Here is a 27,542-nt window from a genome sequence, read left to right as displayed (position 1 = left end):
AGTAGGAACAAGACAGAATACATGTGAGTAAATGAGAAGGAGGTCAGTGGAATGATGAGGATGCAGGGAGTAGAGTTGGCGAAGGTGGATGAGTTTAAATACTTGGGATCAACAGTACAGAGTAATGGGGATTGTAGAAAAGAGGTGAAAAAGAGAGTGCAGGCAGGGTGGAATGGGTGGAGAAGAGTGTCAGGAGTAATTTGTGACAGACTGGTATCAGCAAGAGTGAAAGGGAAGCTCTACAGGACGGTAGTGAGACCAGCTATGTTATATGGGTTGTAGACGGTGGCACTGACCAGAAAGCAGGAGACAGAGCTGGAGGTAGCAGAGCTAAAGATGCTAAGATTTGCACTGGGTGTGACGAGGATGGATAGGATTAGAAATGAGTACATTAGAGGGTCAGCTCTAGTTGTACGGTTGGGAGACAAAGCCAGAGAGGTGAGATTGTGTTGGTTTGGACATGTGCAGAGGAGAGATGCTGGGTATATTGGGAGAAGGATGCTAAGGATAGAGCTGCCATGGAAGAGGAAAAGAGGAAGGCTTAAGCGAAGGTTTATGTATGTGGTGAGAGAGGACATGCAGGTGATGGGTGTAACAGAGCAAAATGCAGAGGACAGAAAGATATGGAAGAAGATGATCCGCTGTGGCAACCCCAAATGGGTGCAGCCGAAAGAAGAAGAAGAATTTAAAAAATAATGTGCACCGAGTGTGATCAAAAATATAAAATTAAAAAAAGGTAAGTACAATTAAAGTTAACCACTATGGATATTCTTATATAACAAAACACATAATTGTGTGTTGTTGTGAAATGGTTGGAAACAGACCAAATCTGCATGGAAATGAAGACTGCAAGCACAAATGATTTTAAGACAGCAAGTTGCGATCTCCTGGATAAAGCTATCTACACCTGTGTGCATAAAGTTGGACAGAAAAACAAAGGTTTAATTTGCACAAGCAACATGGTGTTACTAAATGAAAATTAATTTAAAGCATACAGAGTTTGTCTTGATTGATAGAATAACATATGTAGGCTTTATAAAGTTTCAACTGAAGAGTTTATTTGCAAAATGCCGTATATTCATTTTAGCCAAAATGAGGCTAGAAATTTGACTAAATATAATTGGGAGTATTGACTGCTCTGCTTTGCGATCACTAGGGATGTTTTAAAAGAAATTTCTGAGAGAAACTGGCAGAGGTAAAAATGAATGGTCAAAAGGAGCTTAAAGTATCACCAAGTGCTTCAATAAATGTTGCATAAAGTTTTAAAAATACACACATTTGGAAAAGTTAAAAACAAAAGAAAAACAAAACAAGATCTTGGTTATTTTTGTTAAGGATGAAGTGATACATCATGAAGATGGTGACACATAAAGGTCTAAATAAATTCAGTTCAATAAAAGTAGGACACTGACAATGTAAGATTTCACTGAGTTATTAAATCTATATTAAAACATGTACATTTTTTGGTGAGTTTTGTTATGGTTTATGATTTTTTTTCCAGAAAAAACACATTCACATGAGCAGTGAACAAATTTAACACATAAATTAAACGTAGGATAAAATAAATAATAGTTATCAAAAGTCTAAAGTGTTTATTTCAAACAAAAATTCTGGTAACCAGGAAGCAGAAGATAAGCAAGAGGCACAATCAGAGCTAATAATACTGTTTGAAGCACAAAATAAAGAATGTCACACAGAGGTTCCAAAAAAGATCAGGAAAATGTTTAAGATGTACTTTTGAGGACAGAAATCATTTTATCAGAGCACTCTTTAAGTGGATCTACTCTGAAGAAAACCTTTTTATAGCACACTACACATAAAATTTTCAACCTGATCAATCTTTAAATTGTTAGTTAATCACGGGTACCTGTTAAATAATTTTAAGCACTTTACAGGTCTATCACCATCAATTCAGTAAAGGACAAGTGCTAAATTTTGTGCATACAGTATATATGAAACAAATTGGTGAGAAACAACTGATTAGTGATGGGTGACAAGTCCCAGGTAACTAGTGAAAGTATCAATTCATGACATGGGGTAATTTTCATGCTTGGTGATGGGTAGAGGTTAAGAAAGATGGTGTCCAAAAATTAACATCACAAGTATACAGTATATGCATTTCATCCTGTATAGTATTTGTTTCAGTATAGAGTGTATAAATGCCACTGCATACAATGATTTAAAATAAATACCTGAACAAATTAGTGAAACCTATTATGTTGTATGTTTGGATGGTATTGATTGGCTTAAAGTATCTGAAGTGGTCTGTACTAAAAATAAAGTGGTGTTTTAACACATTCTTGAAAGAGTACATTTTAACCCACTGACCAGTAAGATATATTATGTTTTTCTAAAAAGTGTTTTTGACAGGAAACTGTTCATCTACAGTCTTTCTAAAACAGTGGTTCTAAAAATTGAATATGTAATTTATTGTGTTTTAAAGTATAAGTATTAATTTTTAGCACACTACCATTTGCCAGTAACTTGGTAGAAGGCTTTCTGTCATTATTTTCAATAGACAATGGTGTGTCATCATCCATCAATTTGTAAAGTCGAAGGTGTTATACAGGTAAAATTCCATTATAACGAATATCTTTACAACGAAATTTTCATTACAACAAAGTATTTTTATGGTCCCGACAGCTTCCCCATATGACATGAGTCTATAGAAATCTTGTTACTACAAAGTACATTCAGCAGATACTTTCATTATAATGAAGTGCACAAAAGACCTTGAAATGCCTGAATGAATCATCCACAGAGCTGTTAGTTCTGTGGCCACAGCTCAGTTGTGCACAACGATCCCCAAACAGAAACACTGTAATTTTATTTCTTTCCTCGTACTGTTTTTTTTTTTTTTTTTTTTTGCCTTTTTTGTTTCTTGCGGTTTTCAGTGATACCTTTTACTTATTGCTCGTCAACATTTGAAAAACATCCATTGGAATTTAACTTCTTGTCACCCTCCTATAGAAATGGCAGACAAGGAAAACGATAACAGTTCATATCAGAAAGAAAAAAAACTTTAATTTTTTGCAGCTCTCGATTGCTGCAAAAAGAAAAAAAGACATTGCCAGTGAATTTGGAATTTCGCCATCGACACTGTCAACTTTCTTGAAAGACGGAACAAAAAAAGTAGAAAAACCTGGGGATGCAAATGTATGTGAACTGCTGCATTGAAGACGTGGAAAAAGCCGTTTTTATGTGGTTCAGTAATGCTCGTTCAAGAAACATTCCTATTAATGCGGCACTCATTTAAGAAAATGTGAGGTTTGTAAACTCTCTTAGAACCTCCCCCAACTAGACAGCAAGCCGAAGAGCGTCCCGAAGTGCGATCTCCGCATCTGTATGGGGCAATAGCAGGCTCACAGATATGCTGCGTCTCTCCGCCAAAGTAAACGGAAAAGATCTTGATGGGTGATGCAAGGTTAGGAGCACATAAATTGTAAATGCAGATACTATAACAGGATTACTTGATCTCTGACCTGGCCACGATCCTGCCTGACTGCTATGTCTGTGTATAGCAGAGTGGTAGATCACGATACAATAAATAATTGTGCAGTTCCTGTTTCAAGATGTTAAAAGCTGGTTTTGTTAAAGTTTAGTTATCCCCAATTTCAACTTTATCAGGCAGGCATAACCTTAATTGTAAAGGATCAGTCAAAATTCATGACAACTTTAAGCTATAAATTCCATCTATGACTTTGTGCAGCTGCTAAACAATTTGTGTAAAACTTCACACATTGTAGCATTGCAGATTAATCTGTTAACAGATTTTTTGCTTCTAATATTTGTTTTTTATTCAACTGGTGTCCTCTTCCATTTTATGATTCTACATTATACCATAGCTTACAAGACTTAGGAACCCTCTGCTCTGTCTCTCTGTTGCAGTTATACTCCCTATCCAAATCTGTATCCAGACCAATCCCCTAGTGAAGAGTGGACAATGGAGGAACGTTTCCGACCCTTGACATTCCATGGACTTATCCTCCGTTCGCAGTTGGTCTCTCTTTTGATCAGAGGAGTTTGCTATGCAGAAAACCAATCTGTGAGTATATAAAATGTCTGTATGCTGATAACAAAGGAAATCTGAGAAAATTAAATGAATTCGGGCTGCATGTTTTTTGTTCTTTTTCCAGAGGCTCCTCTTGCATGTGAGTGCAATTTTGTTTGAATCTAGTTTTGTGTAAACCTAGTTATTACATTAAAGGTGTGCCTTATTGAAAATATATAGAATATATATAATGCAAAGTTCAGTTCACTCAGTCACTAATTAATAAACACACTGTTTCCCATTTACCTTAAAAGCTTCAACTTGGAAGGATAGTACATCTAGGCCAGTAGGTATACACTAGCAAAGGTCATTTTGATATATCAGTATTTAGGGGTAAAACCCACACCACAACAGAAAAACAAAATACCCCAGAATCTCAAAAATGCTTAACTGTTTTGACTGAAATTTGTAGACGTAGAAAGAATTGGCAAACACTTTTTTATTTGTTCACTATCTATATATATAATTCACTAAGCCACCAGCAAGTAAGACACCCATGGCGCACGCAGGACAGAGCCACGCCCACCAACTCTAAGACCATTGGATACGACGTCAACTCGCAGAGCCACGCCCACCAACTCAGACACAACGACTCACAAAACACGGCGTCATTCATATTCGTCTGTGCTACAGTCCACATGCACCTCTGAGCCACGTTGACTTTTTGGTTACAACGCACGACCGTGTGCACCATCGCAAACTGTTTTACAAGCTACATACAGTGATTTGCATCCGCGACAAACATGCGTCTTCTTAGATGGTCCTGCAGGAACACGGAAAACGTTTCCCCGCCCACCAACAGTCCTTATTCCCCGGCCCGCGTCCACCCTCGCTCTCCAGGCATTCACACTGCCTGCTCATGTGCCCGGACGCAACAACTCACCAACCACCCCCGTAAGTTGCTTTCGTCTGTGCTACAGTCCACATGCACCTCTGAGCCACGTTGACTTTTCATTATTCTTTTCGGTTACAACACACGACCGCGTCCACCATTGAAAACCATGGGAAAGGAACAATGAAGCCCCGCCCACAAACTCTAACCCTCCTCCCACATGATAGGGAACGCACCTCAGAGCACTGCCCGCCAACTCGAAACGTCCTCCCATGTCCACCCTCGCTCTTGAGGCACGGCTTACTCATGTGCCCGCCCCCAACAGCTCACCAAACACATACTCACTCGCTTTGGTCTGTGCTACAGTCCACATCCAGCTGTGAGCCACGTTGACTGTTCATTTGCCCTCCATGGCTACCGCTTGAAATGTATTTCATGGAAACAACACTTCTTTTAATGTTATACAAATTCCTGCATCAGGTAACTGTTTGTTTCTGTTAGTCGGGTTTTTTTGGAAAAATGTCATTGACGAAACTGTTGCTCTCAAACTTCGTAACATGGCTGTTGGCTTTGTTTGCCAACATTGGGATAACTTTGGCGACGTGGTGTCCGTTGTTGTTAGTCACAGAAGCATTGTTATACAGTCTGATCAACAATACGCTGACTACATGAATACGTCCGAGTCTATGGTGGCGAGGCAGAAATTGTGGCATTGTCCCAAATGCTTCCAGCTACTGTCATCATTTACTGTACTTCCAAGAACGTCCTCATGCCTCTCCTCGAGTTTACAATCCGGCCCAACGTCTCTCCATATCCCTGCTCTTTAGTGGTCCTTTGGATCATGGGCATTATGAGGTTCTCATGCGTCTCAAATACACACGTGATAACCTTCTGGTGACATCTTTTGACGCTGTCAGTATGTGCACACAGGGTGCACACCCACTTGCTCGCCACACTAATGTGACGTCACCTGCCCACTCTCCTCTTCCTGAAAAACATTTAAAGACACACTCCCCTGAACAAACACATTCCACACAGGACTTTCAATGCACCTTTTGTTCCAAAAGCTTCCGAGTGCAGAGATATCTGAACGCACATTTAAAAAAACACAACACTAACCGAATGTTGCAATGTGAACATTGCCAGCAATGCTTCAAAACAACTCGCACTCTCAAGAAACACTTCCGAACTCATTCCACTGTCACCTTCAATTGCACATTTTGTAACGAGGACTTCACAGGTGAGATGGATCTCCACAATCATATGCAGATCCATTCAACACAAACATTTGTATGCAAAATTTGCGACAAACACTTTCACGCACGCAGATACCTTACTAACCATCTCAAAACACATTCCCTGATGAATTCTTTTCAGTGTCAACACTGCTCCAAAACCTTCACGCACCAGAAATATCTCAACGCACATTTAAACACACACTCCACTGAACAAACGCATTCCAAACAGATCTTTCAATGCACCATTTGTTCAAAACGTTCTGAGATATCTCAACATGCATTTAAAGACACACTCCACTGAACGAATTATGCAATGTGAACATTGCCAGCAATGCTTTGAAACAACTCATTCCAATTCCCTTCAGTGTCAACACAGCACTAAATCGTTCATGCACAAACATTGCATTCAGTTTTCTGCAGCTTTTCAAGAAGATACCGCCATTCACGTCCAAGAACATAACATTGGCCTACCTACCGCACTATGTGCTTCTTGCAGTTCTCTTCATTGGCCAGCAGAGGTCAACACATCCGGCCATTACACTAAGTGTTGTCATGCCGACAAGGTGTCTTTGCCACCGCTATCCAAACCTCCTCTTTTTTTTAGAAGACCTCTTGACTGGCAAGAACCCGCTGTCCCGAAATTACTGTGATCATATCAGGAAATACAACTCTGCTTTAGCTTTCGCGTCAATGGGCGCACACATCGCTCAACCATCTGGACAAGGACCGTATGCTTTCAGAATCCACGGTCAAATTTATCACCAGGTCTCTCCTTTATGTACCAATCCTAACAAGTCACCACGATACAGTCAGCTATATATCTTCGATTCTGCTGAGGCTACCACTCAACGTTTGCAAAAGGAATGTAATAGCGCTTGCAGTGACATTTTGTTGCTGCAACTAGACAACATGATACAACGGGTTAATCCCTTCGCAAAGTCTTACATACAAATGCATGACATTATCACTCACAGTAACCCTGTTACTGCTGTACGAATGGTGTTCATGGAAAATCCAAGTCTGGATATGAGAAGGTATAACGCCCCGTCCTGTCAAACTGATGTTGCTGCTATCTTTGTAGGTGAAGACGGGGAACCTCCTGCACAACGTGACATTTGCATATATCCAAGGGGAGATGCTTGCAAGCATTTCTCTGTTCTCAATATGAACTGTGACCCCATGGTTTATCCACTGCTGTTCCCTTATGGAGATGCAGGCTGGCACATACAATTGACCCATGTTGAAGAAAAGCGAACCGCGAAAAGAACGCAAGTCACACAGCTCCAATTTTGTGCTTTCAGGCTTGCCATGAGATCTTCATTTAGCGTCTTGCATTCCAGTGGCAAATTCTTCCAGCAATACATCGTCGATGCATATGTCAGAACAGAAGGTGCGCGTTTACATTACCTTCGGTCCCATCAACAAGATTTGCGTGTAGAGCAATACAGGAGACTTATGGATGCTGTCACTGCGAAAGCACATCACCATGACCTCCGCCCTGGACAATTGATCATTCTTCCCTCTACCTTTCAAGGCAGTCCAAGGTACATGCAACAGAACTACCAAGACGCGATGGCAATTGTCCGCAAATGTGGAAAGCCTGACTTATTCTTAACCTTCACCTGCAATCCTGCTTGGCCGGAAATCTGCAACGCCATTTCCCATCATGAGCGTCTTTCATATCAAACTGCGACATTTTCCAAAATAAGGACCAAGGATGATATAGACAAATATGTCTGCGCTGAGCTTCCAAATCCTGAAATACACCCTCGACTTTTCCAAATTGTCACTAAATGCATGGTGCATGTGGCATGCTCAACGCCAAATCACCTTGCATGAAAGATGGCACGTGTACCAAAAATTTCCCGAAAGACTTCAACGCAGAGACTCAAGAAAACACACAAGGATACCCCATATACCGCCGAAGACAAGGGAGAACTGCTGTTGTTGGCAAATACGATATCAACAACCGTTGGATAGTTCCTTACAATCCGTGGCTTTCTCAGAAATTCAATGCTCATATTAACGTTGAAGTTTGCGTGTCCATTCAATGTATCAAGTATCTTTATAAGTATGTGTACAAAGGCCACGACGCTGCATCCATTGCACTTCACAGGGAGCCAGTCGATGATATTTTTCATGACGAAATACAGACTTTCCTTGACGGTAGGTATGTTAGTGCTCCTGAGGCTATGTAGCGTTTGAACGAGTACAGCCTTTCAGAAAAATCTCACGTGATTACATGATTACCAGTTCATTTGCCGGAACAACAAATCATCTTCTTTCATGAGGGTCAAGAGGAACAAGCGCTCCAAAGACAACGCCCACAAAAACACTATGCTGTTAGCATGGTTTGAACTCAACAAAACAGATCCTGAAGCTGCAGAGTTACATTACACTGATGTTCCCCAACATTACACATTTCAAAAATCCACTGGAAAATGGAAAAAGAGAATCGGAGGAAGCACAAAAGTGATTGGTAGAATGCCTGTTGTTGCCATTAACGACACCGAATGTTATTACCTCAGACTTCTCTTTACCCATTCCATGGGTGTCACAAGTTTTCACCATCTACGAACAGTCAACGGCGTAGAATGTGACACTTTCAAAGAAGCTTGCCAAAAATTAGGTCTACTTAAAGATGACAAGATATGGCATGATACTCTTTCAGAGGCATCCCAGATACGAATGCCACGATTCTTGCGAGAAATGTTCATTTTCATCTGTGTCTTCGGCGAACCACACAACGTTCCACACCTTTGGGACACACATAAACTCTCCCTTTCTGAGGACTTTCTCACAAAATATTCCACAACCACCGCTTGCATGTATGCTCTTGCTGACATTAATGACTTGCTGCAACCACATGGCCTCAACCTGCACAAATTAACCCTAACCCTAACCCTAATTCATCTCCCACTTTCAACGCTCAAGCTGAACTCTCACACGCTGTAGAACACTACGACAAACTCAACACAGAACAGAAACACGCTGTTGATACTGTTTTACATGCTGCATATAGCAATTCCCATCCCCGATGCTTCTTCTTAGATGGTCCTGCAGGAACAGGGAAAACCTTTGTGTACAAAACCCTGATTCATACCATCAGAGCTAGGGGAGACATTATTACCGGGTGGACGAACTGCCCATTTTGTTTTTAAAATACCGTTGAAGCTGAATACTACTTCCACATGTAACATCAAACCTACCTCGCCACATGCTCAACATCTTCTACAATCCAAAGTTATTATATGGGACGAGGCGCCAATGACACACGCATACGCATTCCAGGCAGTTGACAGGTTATTACGTGACCTCACGGGTGACATGCAGCCTTTTGGAGGCAAAACAATACTATTGGGTGGAGATTTCCGACAAATACTCCCCGTCATTATGCGTGGCTCCCACGTGCTTACTGTCGCCAGTTGCATTAACAAACACCCTTTGTGGCATCACATGCACGTTCTTACACTGACAACAAATATGAGAGCACTTCTTGAACAACAACATTTCGCACAATGGCTCCTCGATGTTGGAGATGGGATAAACAGAACACCTGTGACATTGCCTTCACATTGTTTTCCTTTAATTTCTGATCCCGTTCAACAACTGTATGGCGACATCGACTTCTCAACTGTCACTCTGGAACAACTCAGCACGCGAGCTATATTAAGCGTCACCAACGAAGACTTGCTATACCTTAATGAACAAGTGCTGAAACTTATCCCTACTGACGAGGTGACTTTCATGAGCGTGAACTCCATCGTCACAGATGATCCTGCAGATCAACTTTCATTCCCCGAGGAATTTCTTAATAGTCTTACTCCCACTGGCATGCCTCTGCATAAACTCCGGATCCGTCATCATGCTTCTCAGAAACCTCCTGCCTGCAAAAGGTCTTCGTAATGGCACTAGACTGTCTGTTACCAGCATTCACCGCAATGTACTGGAGTGTAAAACTATCACAGCTGCTACCTCACAAACTGTCCTTATTCCCCGGATATGCCTGACCCCGTTAGATTCAAATTTGCCTTTTACTTTTACATGAAGACAATTTCCTGTTAGATTGGCATTTGCAATGACAATTAATAAGGCACAGGGCCAAACTTTCAAAAAGATATGCCTGTATCTGCCAAAACCAGTCTTCAGTCACTAACAATTGTATGTTGCTCTCTCCAAAGTTCCATCTTTTTATTCACTTACTGTTGTATCCTCAAACCCACCCCTTTTAGACAACTGTGTCTTTCCGGAAGTGTTTAGCCATCAATAAATAATTATGTGTGAGATTGAGCATTAACAGGTCTGTGATGCCCTTGGATGTCCCGTACTACACGCGCGCTACACTGAATGGATCAACGTGTGTCTACTCCACGCCGAGAGACGTGAGCTGAGAGGCTCCAGAACTGTGCTGGCTTTTTTAGATGTTCTTTAGCAAAGTCCAATCTAGCCTTTCTATTCTTGAGGCTTATGAGTGGCTTGCACCTTGCAATGCACCCTCTGTATTTACTTTCATGCAGTCTTCTCTTTATGGTAGACTTGGATATTGATACGCCTACCCCCTGGAGAGTGTTGTTCACTTGGTTGGCTGTTGTGAAGGGGTTTCTCTTCACCATGGAAATGATTCTGCGATCATCCACCACTGTTGTCTTCCGTGGACGTCCAGGTCTTTTTGCGTTGCTGAATTCACCAGTGCTTGCTTTCTTTCTCAGGATGTACCAAACTGTAGATTTTGCCACTTGTAATATTGTAGCAATTTCTCGGATGGTTTTTTTCTGTTTTCGCAGCTTAAGGATGGCTTCTTTCACCTGCATGGAGAGCTCCTTTGACCGCATGTTGTCTGTTCACAGCAAAATCTTCCACATGCAAGCACCACACCTCAAATCAACTCCAGGCCTTTTATCTGCTTAATTGATAATGACATAACGACGTACTTGCCCACACCTGCCCATGAAATAGCCTTTGAGTCAATTGTCCAATTACTTTTGAGCCCCTGAAATGAAGGGATGTGTTAAAAAAATGCTTTAGTTGCCTCACATTTTTATGCAATCGTTTTGTTCACCCCACTGAATTAAAGCTGAAAGTCTGCACTTCAACTGCATCTGAGTTGTTTCATTTAAAATTCATTGTGGTAATGTACAGAACCAAAATTAGAAAAAAGTTGTCTCTGTCCAAATATTTATGGACCTAACTGTAGTTCTTCTTCTTGCTATTGCTACTCATCTGCGCCACCCCACACATCTCACGTTCTCCGCTGTGCTGCTTCTCTGCTGCTATCAGATAAATATTGCTCTGTACTATGCTAAAATACTTTCGTGACAAACTTCTTCATATTAAACAGTTGTCCAGAGCAGATGGTCAGACTGGAATATCCTAAAAAACACTGGTATTGTGCAGCGCCCGAAATATTTACATTGCAGATCAGGTCGTCACCACCGCCGGGCTGTGAATGAAAAGTCCAATGGCAGAATTTATTCAGGAATACGACGTCCTATTCATGGCTTTGGAAATAGGAGTGTCAGTGTGCCATATTTGCAATTTTTTAAAATAAACTGATCATGGATCTGTCCGAGTAAACCCTCGTCAGCTAATATTGCATTGTTTAACTCAAGATCTCTTAATGGCAAAGCAGTGGTGCTATCAGAATTCATTACAGATTCCAACCTTGGCATGCTTTCTCTAACAGAAACCTGGCAATTACCAAATGATTTTACATCTCTCATGGAGGCAACACCTTTCGGATACATTTACTTTGCAGGGCCTCTCAGCTCAAGACAAGGAGGGGGAGTCGCAGTAATTGTTTGAACTGAACTAAACCTGAAAAGAATCCCAATTGACTGCCCATTGTCTTTTGAGTTTCTGGCTCTTAAGCTAATAACGAAACCAGGTCCTATTTTACTCATTGTTCTGTATCATCCCCCAAAAGTACAATGCGTCTTTTGTATTTGATCTGACTGTATTATTAACCCACTTAAGTTGCTTTTAACAGAGAGTCATTCTTCTTGCCAATTTCAACATCCATATTGACATTACTACATGTAGGCTGAGAAATGAATTCTTATCCGTGCTATACTGTTTTGACTTAGGACAACATGTTGATTTTCCTACTCACTCTGGTGGTCATATATTGGACTTGATCTGCACATCTGTCGGCAACATTTATAGCAGTGATTTGGGACTCTCTGATCATAAAGCAGTAACTTTCACTGTTTCATTACCTCTCCTCCTCTTACCTGTAAACATCAAATTTCTTTCAGAAACCATAAAAATATCTGTCCTTTTACCCTTGCTAGTTCCATTTCTGATCTTTTTCTGTCTTCACCTATTCCATCAACACTAGATATTTTTGTTGATCACTATAACACAGTCCTTCTTTCAGCACTAGAATAAACAACTCCTTTAAAGCATAAGGAGGTTTCCTTTAAGCCCTCAGTTCCATGATACAATTCAGAATTATGGTCTATGAAAGCAGCTAGCTGACACCTTGAAAGAATGTCACATAAGACTGACCTCACTGTGCATATCCAGGCTTTCTCTGACCATCGAAGGGCTTATAGGGGTGCACTAACTGCACCCAAGAACACACTTTGTGGCAGAATAATAGAAAGTGGCCATGATAACGCAAGGGATTTGTTCTCTTTATTTTACTTATTTTTACTTCATCCTGCATCTGGCCCAATTACCTCCTCTTCTGAAGTCTGTGAAAAATTCCTCCACTTTATCTGCAATAAAAATAAAGATGTAAATAATTCATCTAACAAATGCATCATCAATTTATATCTTTCCCTGTCTTGCCATTCCATCCAGCTCCTTTTCTAAATTCTCACCAGTCACATCTCCATTTGTTAATGACCTGCTTTATAAGATGAGGCCAACTACCTATGCACTGCCCCATCCCCTCCACACTCTTAAATCCTACCTTTGTGCTATAATCCCAACTTTTATGAAAATGATATATACATCCCTTGACTCTGGCTTTTTGCCAGCCACTTTTAAAATCGAATCTTTAACCCCACTGTTAAAAAAGTCTGGTCTTGATACTGACCGTCTTAAAAATTTTCTGGCCTATTTCTTACTTACCATTTCTGTTAAAAGTTCTTGAACGTGTTGTAGCCTTTCAACTCAACAATTACTTATCTTCTAATAATTTCATGGAACCCTTTCAGTCTGGTTTCAAGGCACAGCACAGCTGTGAAACTGCTCTGCATCAGGTAACTAATGATTTGCTTATGACGGCAGACTCTGGTCAAACCAGCATATTAATTTTGTTAGATCTTAGTGCAGCATTTGACACTGTCAGACATGACATTCTGCTGTCCAGAATGGAGAACATGCTGGATATCTCTGGCACTGCCCCCCTGTGGTGCAAGTCCTGTCTGACTGTCAGACAAGAGTTTGTTAGTCTTGATAAAAGCAGATCCAGCTCAGTGCCAGTCACACAAGGAGTTCCTCAGGGCTCTGTCCTCTGCCCTCTGCTTTTCTGTATGTATATGCTTTCCCTTGGCCACATCATTCATAGCTATGGACTAGGTTATCATTTTTAAGCAGATGATACTTAACTGTATTTCAATGTTAAAAATGAAACTTCATCAGGGCTTTCTCACCTCACAACTTGTCTCAGTAAAATTAAAACCAGGATGGAGCAGAACTCTTTAAAATGAACTTGCAACAAAATTGAACTCCTTCAAATTGCCACAAACGCGCAACTTCTGAAAATGAGCTCCTTCTCAATCACTCTTGATGGTGATCTCGTTAGACCTCCTTCTAATACAAGGAATCTTGGTGTCGTTTTTGATTCCTCCCTTTCTTATTCCACCTGCATAAACCATATTAAGAAACTTTACTACTTTCACCTCTGTAACATATCCTGTGTTTCCTCATTCCTCTCCATTTGTAAAGCTAAGAAACATGTCCATGCTTTTATTACATCCCACATCAATTATTGTAACTTTCTACTGGCAGGTGGCACATCTAATATATCACATCTCCAGCTGATTCAAAACTCTACTGCAAGAGACCTAACACGGACAAGCAACAGCGAGCACACAATACCTGTCCTTCTTCGCCTCCACTGACTCCCTGTGTATTACAGAATTGAATGTAAAATTCTTTTTTTAACCTACAAAGCTTTAAATGGCCTCACACTGGACTATTATCAGTGACCTTCTTCATCACTATGCTCCTGTTTGCCCCCTAATTCTTGTGATTCTGGCAATCTTGTTGTGCCCCACACTAACCTGCACTCCATGGGTGACAGTGCCTTCAGCTGTATAGCACCCAGACTTTGGAATGACCTCTCTAAATTAATTACATTAGCTGACTCCATTCATTCTTTTAAAAAACAACTTAAAACTAATGTGTTCATGAAGGCTTTAAACTTGACATTCTGCCTCCTCTTTCAGTCTTCCTCTCTGTCCAGATGCTGTGTATAATTTGTGTGTGTGTTTTATCACAAATTATGACATTTGATGAGCTTTCTTTTATTATTGAATTTAGCTTTTTACTTTAGTGTATTGACTTTTATTCTGTTTAATGCCTTTGTATGTCCTTTATCTGTCTGTTTTAATGTTCTATTCAGGAAACCTCTATATCCAGTTTTACATATACCTGCTGTTTCTTTATGAGATTCTATGAAACACCTTGAGCATTGGAAAAACACTATATAAATACAATTTATTATTATTATTGTTATTATTATTATTATTATTACTACATCAAGATTTGAGCCACACGTTAAGCCATTCCAGTCTCTTCAATCTTATCTACACTGGTGTGTGGCACAGGCAGACCTTTGGAGAAGACTACCTTAGTAGTTCTGTTCCTCGGTCTGACACCTAACTCTTTAAATTTGTATCACAGAACTAACAGACTACACTTAGTATCTACCCTTCTGAAGATGTTTTAGGAGTATGCAGAAGTTTGGAGGTAGAGCGCTGCTGCCTTGAAATAAAGAGACCAGGATTCGCATCCAAGATGCACTTGTGTGCAATTTGTAGGTGCTCCCTATGTCAGTGTGGGTTTCCTGCGGATGTTATGGATTCCTCCCACAATCCAAAAATATGCAGGTTAGGTGAACTGAAATTACTAAATTGCCACTAGTGTGTGCATGCGTGTGTTTTCACCCTACAATGGGCTGACGACTTGTCTGGGAGTTGTCATTGCTTTGTGCCCAATTATTACTGGGATAGGCTTCAGCTGCCTCAGTGACACTGCCATGACTAAGAGGATTTAGAAGAGATTATAGAAGACAGCAGGTTAAAAAGTACCAGGGTTGACTAGATAAACAGATGTTTACTTCAGTGTTTCCAGGATCCAACAGGTGCGGAGTCAAAACATGCCAGGTTGTGGTAGCACTTTTTGTACCCTTAGGCCGGGTCTATACTTCATGCCACCTTCATGTTGCAGCGGACGCTACTGCTACACAAGCGTTTTACTGTTTATACTTGCGCGCATACTTTACGTAAATCTGGAGGAATCCAGCAGGTGGCAGTGTGAGATATTATCACAGTGAGAACAGGTTCGGCTTCTCTGTGTTGTGAATTGCCTGGAACATCCATTAAATTCCAATGACACCTTACCGCAATATCTCTGAAAAGGATGTTTAATGATTAAATCCATCAATCCAGGGATGTGTCCATTCCAGAAAGCAATGGGCACGAGGCAGAAACAGTCCCTGGACGGGACTTCAGCTCATCGCAAGGTGAATACAAGCACACACATACACTGGAGTCATTTTAGTGGCACCAAATCCCCAAATCTGCATATCTTTGGAAGGAAACCAGAGCACAGTGTGGAAACCTAGCAGGAAAACATGTAAACTCCAAGCAGGGAATACCAGCGATGTGACTCCTTGTGAGACAGCAGTGCTACCGCTCCGCCACCGTGTCACCCCCATGTGTGTAATTATTAACAGTATTCATTATTTAAACGAAATTAACGATTTATGTGTAAAATGTAACATACATACTTTAATGCATTTCATCATGAAAGTGATATCAAGTATAAATCTAAAGATTCTAAATTTGCAGAGAGTTGGAATATCATACATTTAATGTGTTCTGTATGGTGATCTGTTGCTGCTTGCCGCTGTTGTCAGGTCCAAGAAGCTCGTACTGATTAAAAACTGGGATGACGTTTAAGACAGTCTGCTTTAATGATAAAGTAAACTGCAAGGTTAAAGTGGACATTTCGAGATTAAAGACGCAATTTCCACTTTAATCACAAAATACACATTTTCACCATGTCCTTTAATTTTTTTCTCTGTGGCTCAAATACAGCACTGTACATTATGTTGCTTTTGTGAAGTTGCAAAAAAAAAAAAAAAAAAAGACGGCACTAAAGGTGGTATGTGAGACTTTTAAAATGTATCATGTCGTTACGATCGGGAATTTGCGGCACTTGAATATAAAAGCACCACGAATGCATTTGTATGTTGGCATTTTGCTTCACCACATCGAACCATTCATCAAACATGGAAGCGCGCACATCGATCCCGTAGGATCCGCATAGAGGCTTTCTGTCACATGTAGATAGAAACCAGAGACTCTGACATCACATTCCAACTTTTATCACACTGCGCCCTCCGACTTTTTGGTAGTACTGCAACTCACGCATGTCGAGTTAATTCATGAGGACCTGTTCAGAGGATGCATCAAATGAACGCTGGGAACGCATGGCAGCCATGATGTGTGCACATACGCGTTCTGACCGTGAAGTATAAACGTGCCCTTAGGATAATATTGTTTTGACACAGTAAACCCAATCACTGTCTTTCTAGGAGTTTTCACCCTCCTTTTCTAGAAGTCTTTGTAAAGCAAAATATCTTTAAGCACTGTAACATAATAATAATAAAAATAATTATTAGAAAGAAGCAGATATAAAAGTAGGCTATTTATATGAGATCAAATCTTAATGAATACATCTGCTGAAGTCTTTGTAAGTATAACTTGAAAGAAGCAGCAAATTACAGTTCACTGAAGATGTTACATGGATAATCTTTCCCTCATTAGTAAAAATTTTATTGTTGGCCTTTTCATGGACATAATGAATAAACTGATTAAATACTTTTTAACAACAGCTTAACCAAGTGGAGTTAAAGATTTTTCCAGATTGGCAATAGAAGGAGCATGAAAATAATTTATGCAACAGGGTACATTTCAGCATATGCAAACGTTTGTGACATTCCAGTTTAACACATGCTAGGTGAAGAGGTAAAGTACATGTAAATATGAATAGATGGATTATCTTTTTATGATCAAGCTATATTTTTTTTACATTTTTGCTTTAAGTAGTTGTATATTTTTAATATTTATATGGTGAAATACATTATATTTTACTGTTAATTAGATAATATCAAAAGTAAGATAATGTGAACCATGATGTTGAAAGTAGCATTTTTATTCATAACTAGCAACTGCAACAAATTATTAGCATAGTGCTGTGTTTTTAAAGAGCTGTATTTGTTAAGACTATTAAATAATTTATAGGATTCAAATTAAATCACTTTAAACTCCTGGTCAGCTTTACTTAATCCAAGGATTCTATAGCAGTGAAATAGTTTAGTTTAGCAATAGGCGATGAACCTCAATTCTGCAACCAAATCCCATAGCTGATATTTAAAGTAGGGGCTAGGGAATCCATTCCCGGGATGGGTTTATCCATTCCCGGGAATTCGGGAATCCCGCATTTCATTCCCATGAATCCCGAGCTCCCGGGGATGACACAGTGCACGGGCATCTCACATGTGAACGGTTTTTGAACGACCGACACTTATTTTTAATAAAACTACTGCAATATGTTGACACAAATAAAAGACTAACCTTATCTACAAGCAGTTCATGCTGTCATATAAGTACATGCATCTTTAGTTGCGGTAATAAGAGCGTAGAAAGCACAACGTCCTCACACGTGTCGCAGTGGTAGTGCTGCTGATTTGCAGTAAGGGGACTGTGGAAGATTGTGGGTTCGCTTCCCGGTTCCTCCCTGTGTGGATAGCGCTTTGAGTACTGAGAAAAGTGCTATATAAATGTAACTTTTTATTATTATTATTATTATTATTAATAATATGTCCAGCGTGCGGTCGTCCAGGCAAGAACGCACCTTCGTGCAGAAGTACGCCAGCCGCTGAGAAAGCACGCTCTGCCTCAACTGAAGCAGGCGGCACAATCATCAGATACTGATACACTTGTTCTAAACAATGCCCACGCTTGCCGTTGCTCTGAAACACCGCCATTTCAGCTTTTACTGATGCATGCAGTTTCTTGTCATCATTCTGTGATGGCAAGTTTCTTGGCACAGATAATGCGGATGCAACAGACTGATGCATTGCAATTTCAAGTTGCTGTTCAAAGCTGTTGTCTGATGAAGTGCAAGCTGCAGCAATGGCGCCACCTTAATTTTTTTCAACTATAACTGTTATTTCTTGATCGATTTTTACATTTTTACACGCTATATATGCGAGCTACTAAAACTACTGCCATGTTTTCTTTAACAACAACACACAATCATATATTCTCCTTTGCATTGCTGTTAAAATAGCGCTGTCTCTTTAATAGCTTTTCTTTTCTTGGACTTTGCTGTGAGTTAGAAAAGCTGCCAGCAGGCATGGCACCAAAATCAGTATTGAGCGAAAAAATTACATCACCACATAAAGTCAAGTGATAGCGACAGTCAGGACATATACAAACTTTTGTAGCTAAAGCAAAGTACATTTGTTTGCACCTGCATTAACTTGTTACATATTGGATGGCACTTGACTACACTAACAGTGGGTGAACTGGATATCAACATGCTAGTGATAATCATAAAACCACATTCTGAAATGAAACAGATAATCACATTTGACATGATTGGAAATGCATCTCCGGTGTTTTCTATCCACATACAACAATCAGGGTAGCCTATAAGACAATGGAATTGTGTAGGGCAGGGGCAGCAGTCAGGAAAGCCTCAAAAGGGTGTCTAGCCCTGCCATTCAGCTTTAAAAAGTGAGATGAGTGACGCCACTGGCATGTGTGAAGTCTGCCTGTCATCTTGTACATAAAACTTTCTTTATGGCAGGGTAGCATATCTCCTTCTTTTCACTTTTTCTTGTTGCGTTATTACGGGCAGCCAGTTACCATTATAACTATATGTTAGTTTGCTGTTCTGCGCATATAAACCTGAGCGAACACCAGAGATGCATGTTAATGCTGGTTGTAAATGTAATTCACATATTTTATACCAGTACAGTCTAAAGAAGAAATTAGTTAATGGTCAGGGGCTATACAGTGCATCCGGAAAGTATTCACAGCGCATCACTTTTTCCACATTTTGTTATGTTACAGCCTTATTCTAAAATGGATTAAATTCATTTTTTTCCTCAGAATTCTACACACAACACCCCATAATGACAACATGAAAAAAGTTTACTCAAGGTTTTTGCAAATTTATTAAAAATAAAAAAACTGAGAAATCACATGTACATAAGTATTCACAGCCTTTGCTCAATACTTTGTCGATGCACCTTTGGCAGCAATTACAGCCTCAAGTCTTTTTGAATATGATGCCACAAGCTTGGCACACCTATCCTTGGCCAGTTTTGCCCATTCCTCTTTGCAGCACCTGTCAAGCTCCATCAGGTTGGATGGGAAGCGTCGGTGCACAGCCATTTTAAGATCTCTCCAGAGATGTTCAATCGAATTCAAGTCTGGGCTCTGGCTGGGCCACTCAAGGACATTCACAGAGTTGTCCTGAAGCAACTCCTTTGATATCTAAGCGCTCTGGGGCAGGTTTTCATCCAGGATGTCTCTGTACATTGCTGCAGTAATCTTTCCCTTTATCCTGACTAGTCTCCCAGTTCCTGCCGCTGAAAAACATCCCCACAGCATGACGCTGCCACCACCATACTTCACTGTAGGGATGGTGCCAGGTTTCCCCCAAATGTGACGCCTGGCATTCACACCAAAGAGTTCAATCTTTGTCTCATCAGACCAGAGAATTTTCTTTCTCATGGTCTGGGAGTCCTTCAGGTGCCTTTTGGCAAACTCCAGGCTGGCTGCCATGTGCCTTTTACTAAGGAGTGGCTTCCGTCTGGCCACTCTACCATACAGGCCTGATTGGTGGATTTCTGCAGAGATGGTTGTCCTTCTGGAAGGTTCTCCTCTCTCCACAGAGGACCTCTGGAGCTCTGACAGAGTGACCATCGGGTTCTTGGTCACCTCCCTGACTAAGGCCCTTCTCCCCCAATCGCTCAGTTTAGATGGCTGGCCAGCTCTAGGAAGAGTCCTTATGGATGATGGAGGCCACTGTGCTCATTGGGACCTTCAAAGCAGCAGAAATTTTTCTGTAACCTTCCCCAGTTTTGTGTCTCAAGACAATCCTGTCTCGGAGGTCTACAGACAATTCCTTTGACTTCATGCTTGGTTTGTGCTCTGACATGAACTGTCAACTGTTGGACCTCATATAGACAGGTGTGTGCCTTTCCAAATCATGTCCAATCAACTGAATTTACCACAGGTGGACTCCAATTAAGCTGCAGAAACATCTTAAGGATGATCAGGGGAAACAGGATGCACCTGAGATCAATTTTGAGCTTCATGGCAAAGGCTGTGAATACTTATGTACATGTGCTTTCTCCATTTTTTTTATCTATTTTTTAATAAATTTGCCAAAATCTCAAGTAAACTTTTTTCATGTTGTCATTATGGAGTGTTGTGTGTAGAATTCTGAGGAAAAAAATGAATTTAATCCATTTTGGAATAATGGTGTAACATAAAAAAATGTGGAAAAAGTGATGCGCTGTGAATACTTTCCGGATGCACTGTATGTAGAAGCAGCATGCAACATTAATATTGATTATAGTTATTCTGCTTTTCAACTCTCATCCAAAGTGGAAAACATAGCGACATTAATAAAATTCCAGATTTAGACAGGAGGGCAAAGCTAGGAATAGACCTTTCATAGAAGTTGTCTCTTTGTACAAAAATCTCAGTACATAAATAAGTGAAAGTGATGCAAAATTGACCTGCCTCTTCTTCTTTTTTTTATTCCTTCCCACTTCTTTGTGGGGTTTATGCATCTAATAACCCTCTTCATCTGTCCTGCTTCTCCCCCCTCTCAGAATCATTTATGTCAAGTCTTCTTTTCATTCATTTCTTTATCACATATAAATGCCACTTTAGCCTATTTTCCTGTACTTTCTTAATTATCTCTCCTGTTTTTGTTGTACCTCTGATTACCTTATTTCTTATTCTGTCAATTTTGTATCTACACACATTCATCTCAACATTTTCATTTCTGCCATGTCCATATTCATACATCATTTCTGCTTTTACCACTGTCCTAAAACATTACCTTTAACCCTTGCCATAGTTCTTCAATTACACAATACTCCTGATTCCTTCTTCCAATTGTTCCATCCAACTCTGTGGGTTATGTTTGCATCCAGTTCAACATCATGGTCTGCCACTGGTAGGTATTTAAACAGATCCACTCTTTTCAAAAGCTCTTCCCGAAGGCTAACCTCTAAATCCTGATCAGAACTAAACGTAAAATATTCTGTATTTTTCTATTTATCTTCAACTGTGTATCTGTCAGAGTTTTTCTCCATTTGTCCATCTTCCTTGTCTTTGGCGCTACACAACACAACTTGGTGCTGATTACAAGCCCAGATAAAAAATAGAAGGGTTAGTGTCAGGCAGAGCATCTGGCCGTAAAACTTTAGCCAAACCTTTAATGATGGAATTGGGCAAATCAGCTTTGAAAAATGTGAAAATTGACCAGATTCTACTCACTCTGTATAATAACACAGAATGTTTGGCAGGGGTTTTTCGCTATGTTTTGACATAACCGGCAGTCCATCAGAATGAGAACACTGTGCTGATTTATTTATAATGTAGTTTTTTTTCTCTGAGGACATAATAGATTTGGCTGTCTTCACTTTGTGCACATAATACCAGAGTATACTGTAAAATTGTAAGGTGGCTAATATAAATACTAAGTGTTTCATTTATTCACTTTGAAATTCCACTCTGTGTACAGTATCATTAGTAAGATATTGTAACATAGAAACATGAGGGAAAATTGAATATGAAAGGTAGATTTTTCTCTATAAGCAACACATTTTCTGTGGCTTTCCAAAATGTGTTTTCCTGACCAGTGCAGAGTTTTATCATTGGCCCTAGTGTACAGGAGTTGTGAAAGAATGCTAAATGGTTGTGCTGCCTCTCATGATTGCACTAAACAGAAAAATTAGATCTATGCATGCATTCAGGAGTTTGCCCATGAGACAAACTGTTATTTCTGTATACATGGTTAACTGAATATTTTTTAAAGTGAAAGATCATTTACCACATGATTTTCCAGAGATTTTTCAGCAGTGAAATTGTAATATTTAATATAAGATATTAATATTTGTGTATGTTTTCTAAATCTAACATTAGGTATTGAGTTTTGTTCAGGATATAAACTAATTAACTTAATTTCTTTTTGCTTTGCATTGTCTCTCCGAACTCCTCCCAAACATGGGTTTTGCTCCCCTGACTACCAAGGCTGCAGCCCTTTTGGCCTGTCGATACCTCTCTTCTACTTTGGGAGTCTCTTGTGCTAACCATATATGGAAGGCCTCATTTCAGCCTGATGTTGTCCCTCACCTCTGGTGTTCACCATTGAGACCTTGACTTGCCAGCTTGAGAGTCACCTATGGCCTTCAGGCTGCAGCTCTTTGCAGCCGCTCCCACAATGGCAGATTTGAACAAGGCCCATTCGGACTCTGTTTCCAGCCTGGCCCAGGATGTGAGAAAAGTTGTTTCGGAGGTTGGAGTTGAAAGTCCTCTGGATAGGGACCCTCCCCAAGACATTCCCAGTCTACGCTCACTACTCGCTTGCTTGTGTTTTCCAAGTCTATCTAGGCACGTTCCCCTCCATCTGACCCAACTCGCCACCAGGTGGTGATTTGTTGATAGCTCTACCCCTCTAGTCACCCGAGTAACCAGAACATACTGCCACAAATCTGATACAATTATGAAATTGATCATAGATCTTTAATCTAAGGTGCTCTGGTACCAATAACACTTATGAGACACCTTACGTTCAAACATGGTGTTTGTTATGGACAGACCATGCCTAGCACAGAAACCCAATAACAAAAGACCATTTAGGATTAGATCAGAGAAGCTGATCCTCCCATTCACACCTCTCCAAGTGCTTGCATCATTATCCACTTGGGTGTTGAAGTCACGCAGCAGAACTATAGAGTCCCCAGCTGGGATCACTCCATAAACTCCAAGAAGGTCTGGTACTCCGAACTGACGTTTGGTGCATAAGCAAATGTGTAATTCAGAGTTCCCCTCTGTGCTACCTTCAGCTGCACAGAGGCAGCCTTCTCATTCTATGGGACAAACTCCATCATGGCATCGACCAGGCAGGGGCTCAGTAAGAAGCCCACACCTGGTAGTTGCTTTTCCCCGGGCAACTCCCGAGTAAAGAAGAGTCCAGCCTCTTTCAAGGGGTTTGGTTTCAGAACCAAATGAGTGGGTGGACAAGGGCCCAACTATATCTACTTGGTAGCACTCCGCCTCTCCCACCAACTCCGGCTCCTTTCCCCAAAGAGATGTGACATTCAGCATCCCAAGAGTTAATTTGTGTATCTGGGTCCCATTTCGCTAAGGCCTCTGCTTTCAAATCCACCCAGGTCACATTGCACCTCTTCTGTGCCTCCTGCAGATGGTGGGCCCATAGGAGGGCAGTGCCATGTTGTGATTGTGGGCTGTGCCTGATCAGGCCTAACCACAAGGGACTCATCTACAGGCAGTCCCCCCAAGCCTGGCTCCAGGAGGAGGCCCCGGTAGCCCTATATTGGGCAGGGTACTCTTTTTAAATTTGTGGCTTTGCTTCACTAGTGGCTCTGAATTGCTCTTTGTCTGACCCTTCACCTGGATCCAATTTGCCTTGGGAGGCCCTACCAGGAGCTTTTACTCTGGACAACATAGCTCCTAGGGTCATGGGGGACAAAAACATCTCCACCACGACAAGGTGTCAATTCCTAGAGAGGTTCTGTCAAACCATCAGGCGTCTCTGAAAAGGAAGGCAGGCTTCACCCAGGCTGTTCTTAACAATGGTGGAGAAGTGCTGAACCTGACTGAGAATGTTGTCTGATGGTGGAATGAGCAAGTATTTGAGTAATTTCTGAACCCAGTGCCCTCTGGACAAGCTGATGGGGGATGAATGTCCTTTTTCCTGTGGGAGGTCACTGAGGGAGTTGAGTAGATTTACAGTGGCAAGGACCCGGAGTTGGATTATATCCATCCAGAAATGCCAAAACCTCTGGACATTGTTGGGCTGTCATGGTTTGTCACACCTTTTTAGTGTTATGTGGTCTTCAGGATCTCTGCCTCTGGAGTGGCAGACCGGGGTGGTCTATTTTAAAAATCGGGACAGAAGGTTGTGCTCCCAGCTGTTGGGAGATCGCACTCCTCAGCCTCCCTGGAAAAATGTATGCCAGGGTACTAGAAATGAGACTTCATCCAGTCGTGGAATCTCAGATCCAGGAGGAGCAATGTGGATTCCATACGGTGGACCAGCTCTTTACCCTCATGAGAATTCTGGAGTTGGCATTAGAGTACGCCCAATCAGTCTATATGTGTTTCGTGAACTTTGACCATGTTCCTCGAGAGATTCTGTGGGGGATGCTGGGGTTGGAGTATGGGGTTCTGAGGCTCCTAATAAGGGCAATTCATTCCCTATGTATTCACAGTAAGAGGTTTGTCCACAAACTCAGAAAAACATCTGTACCATTTTCAGTGGGTGTGGGACTCCACCAGGGCTATACTTTGTCTCGCCTATCCTGTTTGTGATTTTCATGGACATGATGTCATGGGGCAGCCAGGGAAGGGCGGAGGTCTAGTTTGGTAGCCTTAGAAGAGGGGAGGGGGGTCTAGCTTGGTGGCCATAGAACTGTGCCACTGGTTTTTGTAGATGACATGGTCCTTTTGGCTTCATTGGGCTGTTAACTCCAACACACATTGGAATGGTTTGTGACCAAGTGTGAAGCGGTAGCGTAGAGGAATCAGCACCTCCAAATCTGAGGCCATAGTTGTCGGCAAGAAAAAGGTAGACTGTCCTGTTAGGGAGAGCTACTACATCAAATGGAGGAGTTTAATTATGTCGGTGTCATGTTTATGAGTGAGGGGAGAAAGATGGTGAGACCAACACACAGATCCATATTGGTGAAGAAGGAAATGAGTCAGAAGGCAAAGCTCTCAATTTACAAGTCAATCTGCATCACTACCCTCATCTATGGTCATGAGCTTTCAGTAAAGACTGAAAGAATTAGACTGCTGATAATGCGGTTGAAATAAGCTTTTTCTTCAGTGTGGCTAGTAGTTAGAGATAGGATTAAAAGCACAGATATCCAGGAGAGACTCGGGAGTAGAGCCGCTGACTCGCCACAAGAAGAGGAGCCAATTGAGGTGGTTTGTGCATCTGATATGGATGCGTCCCTGTTGAGGTTTTCTGGGAACAGCCAGCTGGGGGGAGACATGAGGAAGACCACTCGCTGGGAAGATTCTATCTCCTGGGAATGCCTTGGAATCCCATAGAATGAGTTGGCAAGTTTGGCTGGGGAAAGAGACATATGAGCCTCACTGCTAAGGCAGTTTCCCCTGCAACTCGGTTTCAGATAAACGGTGCAAACTTAAATGAAACTTATGTCATTTTCAAAACTAACCAACTTTTTTTGTGTTCTGTGCTGTATGTACAGTATTTTTTTTATAGAAATACCCCAACTATGTAATCTATTTCTGTGTTTATCAATTTTTGTACCAGTCTGAACTTTGGCAAAAAGCTCTGCAAGATTTTATTTACTAATATATCTTTCATTGCACTTTTTAAATTAGATTCATGTTTTGGAACTACATTTTTTAAAATAATGAGTTCTTCTTCACCTGTGTATCACATTTCTACCTCAATTTTTAAAATGTCACTTTTATGTTCCTGTGCCATAATGATTTGTATTTTTTGATGTTTTGATTTGTAAGTTGCCTTGCTTTCATTACCTTTTGATATTAGATTACTCATCTTTTATAGTACTCTTTTACCTTTCTTACTAATTTTTTAATTTTGTGTATAAAACTGTTTTGTACTTTTTAGTTCTGAAAACACTTTTTTTTCTAGCCATTCTCACCTCTAGAAATTTATCCACATCTGTGTCTTAATTCTATGCTTCTGTTAAAATATTTGTGTTTTTAAATTAAATAGATGCACACATTCATTCACAAAGCTGCTAAATCCAATTAAGGGATTTGTGGACCAGAGTGTATCCCATCATCATTAGGCACAAAACAATAAACTACATAATATACTGTAATGCCATGTTTTTATTAGTTATTGTTCTATGTGAAACTTCACTCGAGCAATTTTGTTTGAACTCTTTTTGTTTTTTTAATCTAACTGATCAGAGTGCCACACAGCCACGCCTGTCTTATGCTGAGATGACAGAGGATTACCCACGTTTCCCAGACATTCATGATTTGGATCTGACATTGCTGAACCCAAGAATGATAGTGGTAAGTTGATGTTACCATTTTTTATTGTGTTTTTTTCCATAGTTGTATATGCTGTCTTCATTTTTATGCATATTTGTTTTCAGGATGTCACGCCTTACATGAACCCTAGCCCTTATACAGTTTCACCAAACACTCGCGTTTCGCAGGTGTTCAATCTATTCCGGACCATGGGGCTGCGACATTTGCCTGTTGTGAATGCTGTGGGAGAAGTAAGTGGAGCTTTTGTGTCTTTCAAATCTAATTCATTACATGATTATTTTTTTATGCCAGTTTTGTTTTCGCAAGTTTCAGTTTAAGTCTACTTGTCATAACTGCTTTATGAGAAAACTGACAATCACCAGTTGTTTAAATCCTGATGCAGGTCAAGGTAGTTACATTGAAAGATGACTAGCGCAATTGACCCTATTCTTAACATCAGTATACAGCTTCTCCTGTGGCATTTTGAGATCCTATTAGAGTCTTATACTGGTCTGTTTCCAGTAAAATGGACTTAGTCCATACACTTATTGCCTAGTAGATTTCTTGCAGTAAACAGAGGTAAGAGTGCAACTCTGAAGTCTTCCCATATTTTGGAGCCCCTTACTGTCCCTTAAAACCTAACAACCCAGTGCAGACACATCTTTCTGGCTGTTTTTTCCTACAGTTCTCATTACTTTCATCACTACGTGAAGCTTATAACATTTAATGACAATGGGATTTAGAGTGTTTACCATTTTACCACATCACCTAATATCCTGTGACCATGCCAAACTGTATATTAGCTGTATATGATGACAGTAATATGAGACAAAAAGAATGGCTTTATCTACAAACAGTCCAGATGCAAAAATCAAGTCCCTAAACTAAACCTTGGCTGCACCTTCATATTAGAGTCACAAACA

The 27,542-nt window shown here is 40.6% G+C and overlaps 1 protein-coding gene across 2 annotated transcripts in view; it reads left to right on the top strand.

The window, feature by feature from the left end:
• The window catches only part of clcn6 (chloride channel 6), a 256,330-nt gene that overhangs the window by 223,095 nt on the left and 5,693 nt on the right, over positions 1-27,542 (top strand). For both annotated transcript variants that reach the window (XM_051931370.1, XM_051931369.1), the window contains exons 20-22: positions 3,889-4,045; positions 26,554-26,661; positions 26,745-26,870. In XM_051931370.1, coding sequence (XP_051787330.1) covers positions 3,889-4,045; positions 26,554-26,661; positions 26,745-26,870 — 391 coding nt within the window. The remainder of the gene's footprint in view (positions 1-3,888; positions 4,046-26,553; positions 26,662-26,744; positions 26,871-27,542) is intronic.

The sequence above is a fragment of the Erpetoichthys calabaricus genome, chromosome 8 (genome assembly GCF_900747795.2).
Source record: "Erpetoichthys calabaricus chromosome 8, fErpCal1.3, whole genome shotgun sequence".
Lineage (NCBI taxonomy): Eukaryota > Metazoa > Chordata > Cladistia > Polypteriformes > Polypteridae > Erpetoichthys > Erpetoichthys calabaricus.
This window is presented reverse-complemented; position numbering and strand designations above follow the sequence as displayed.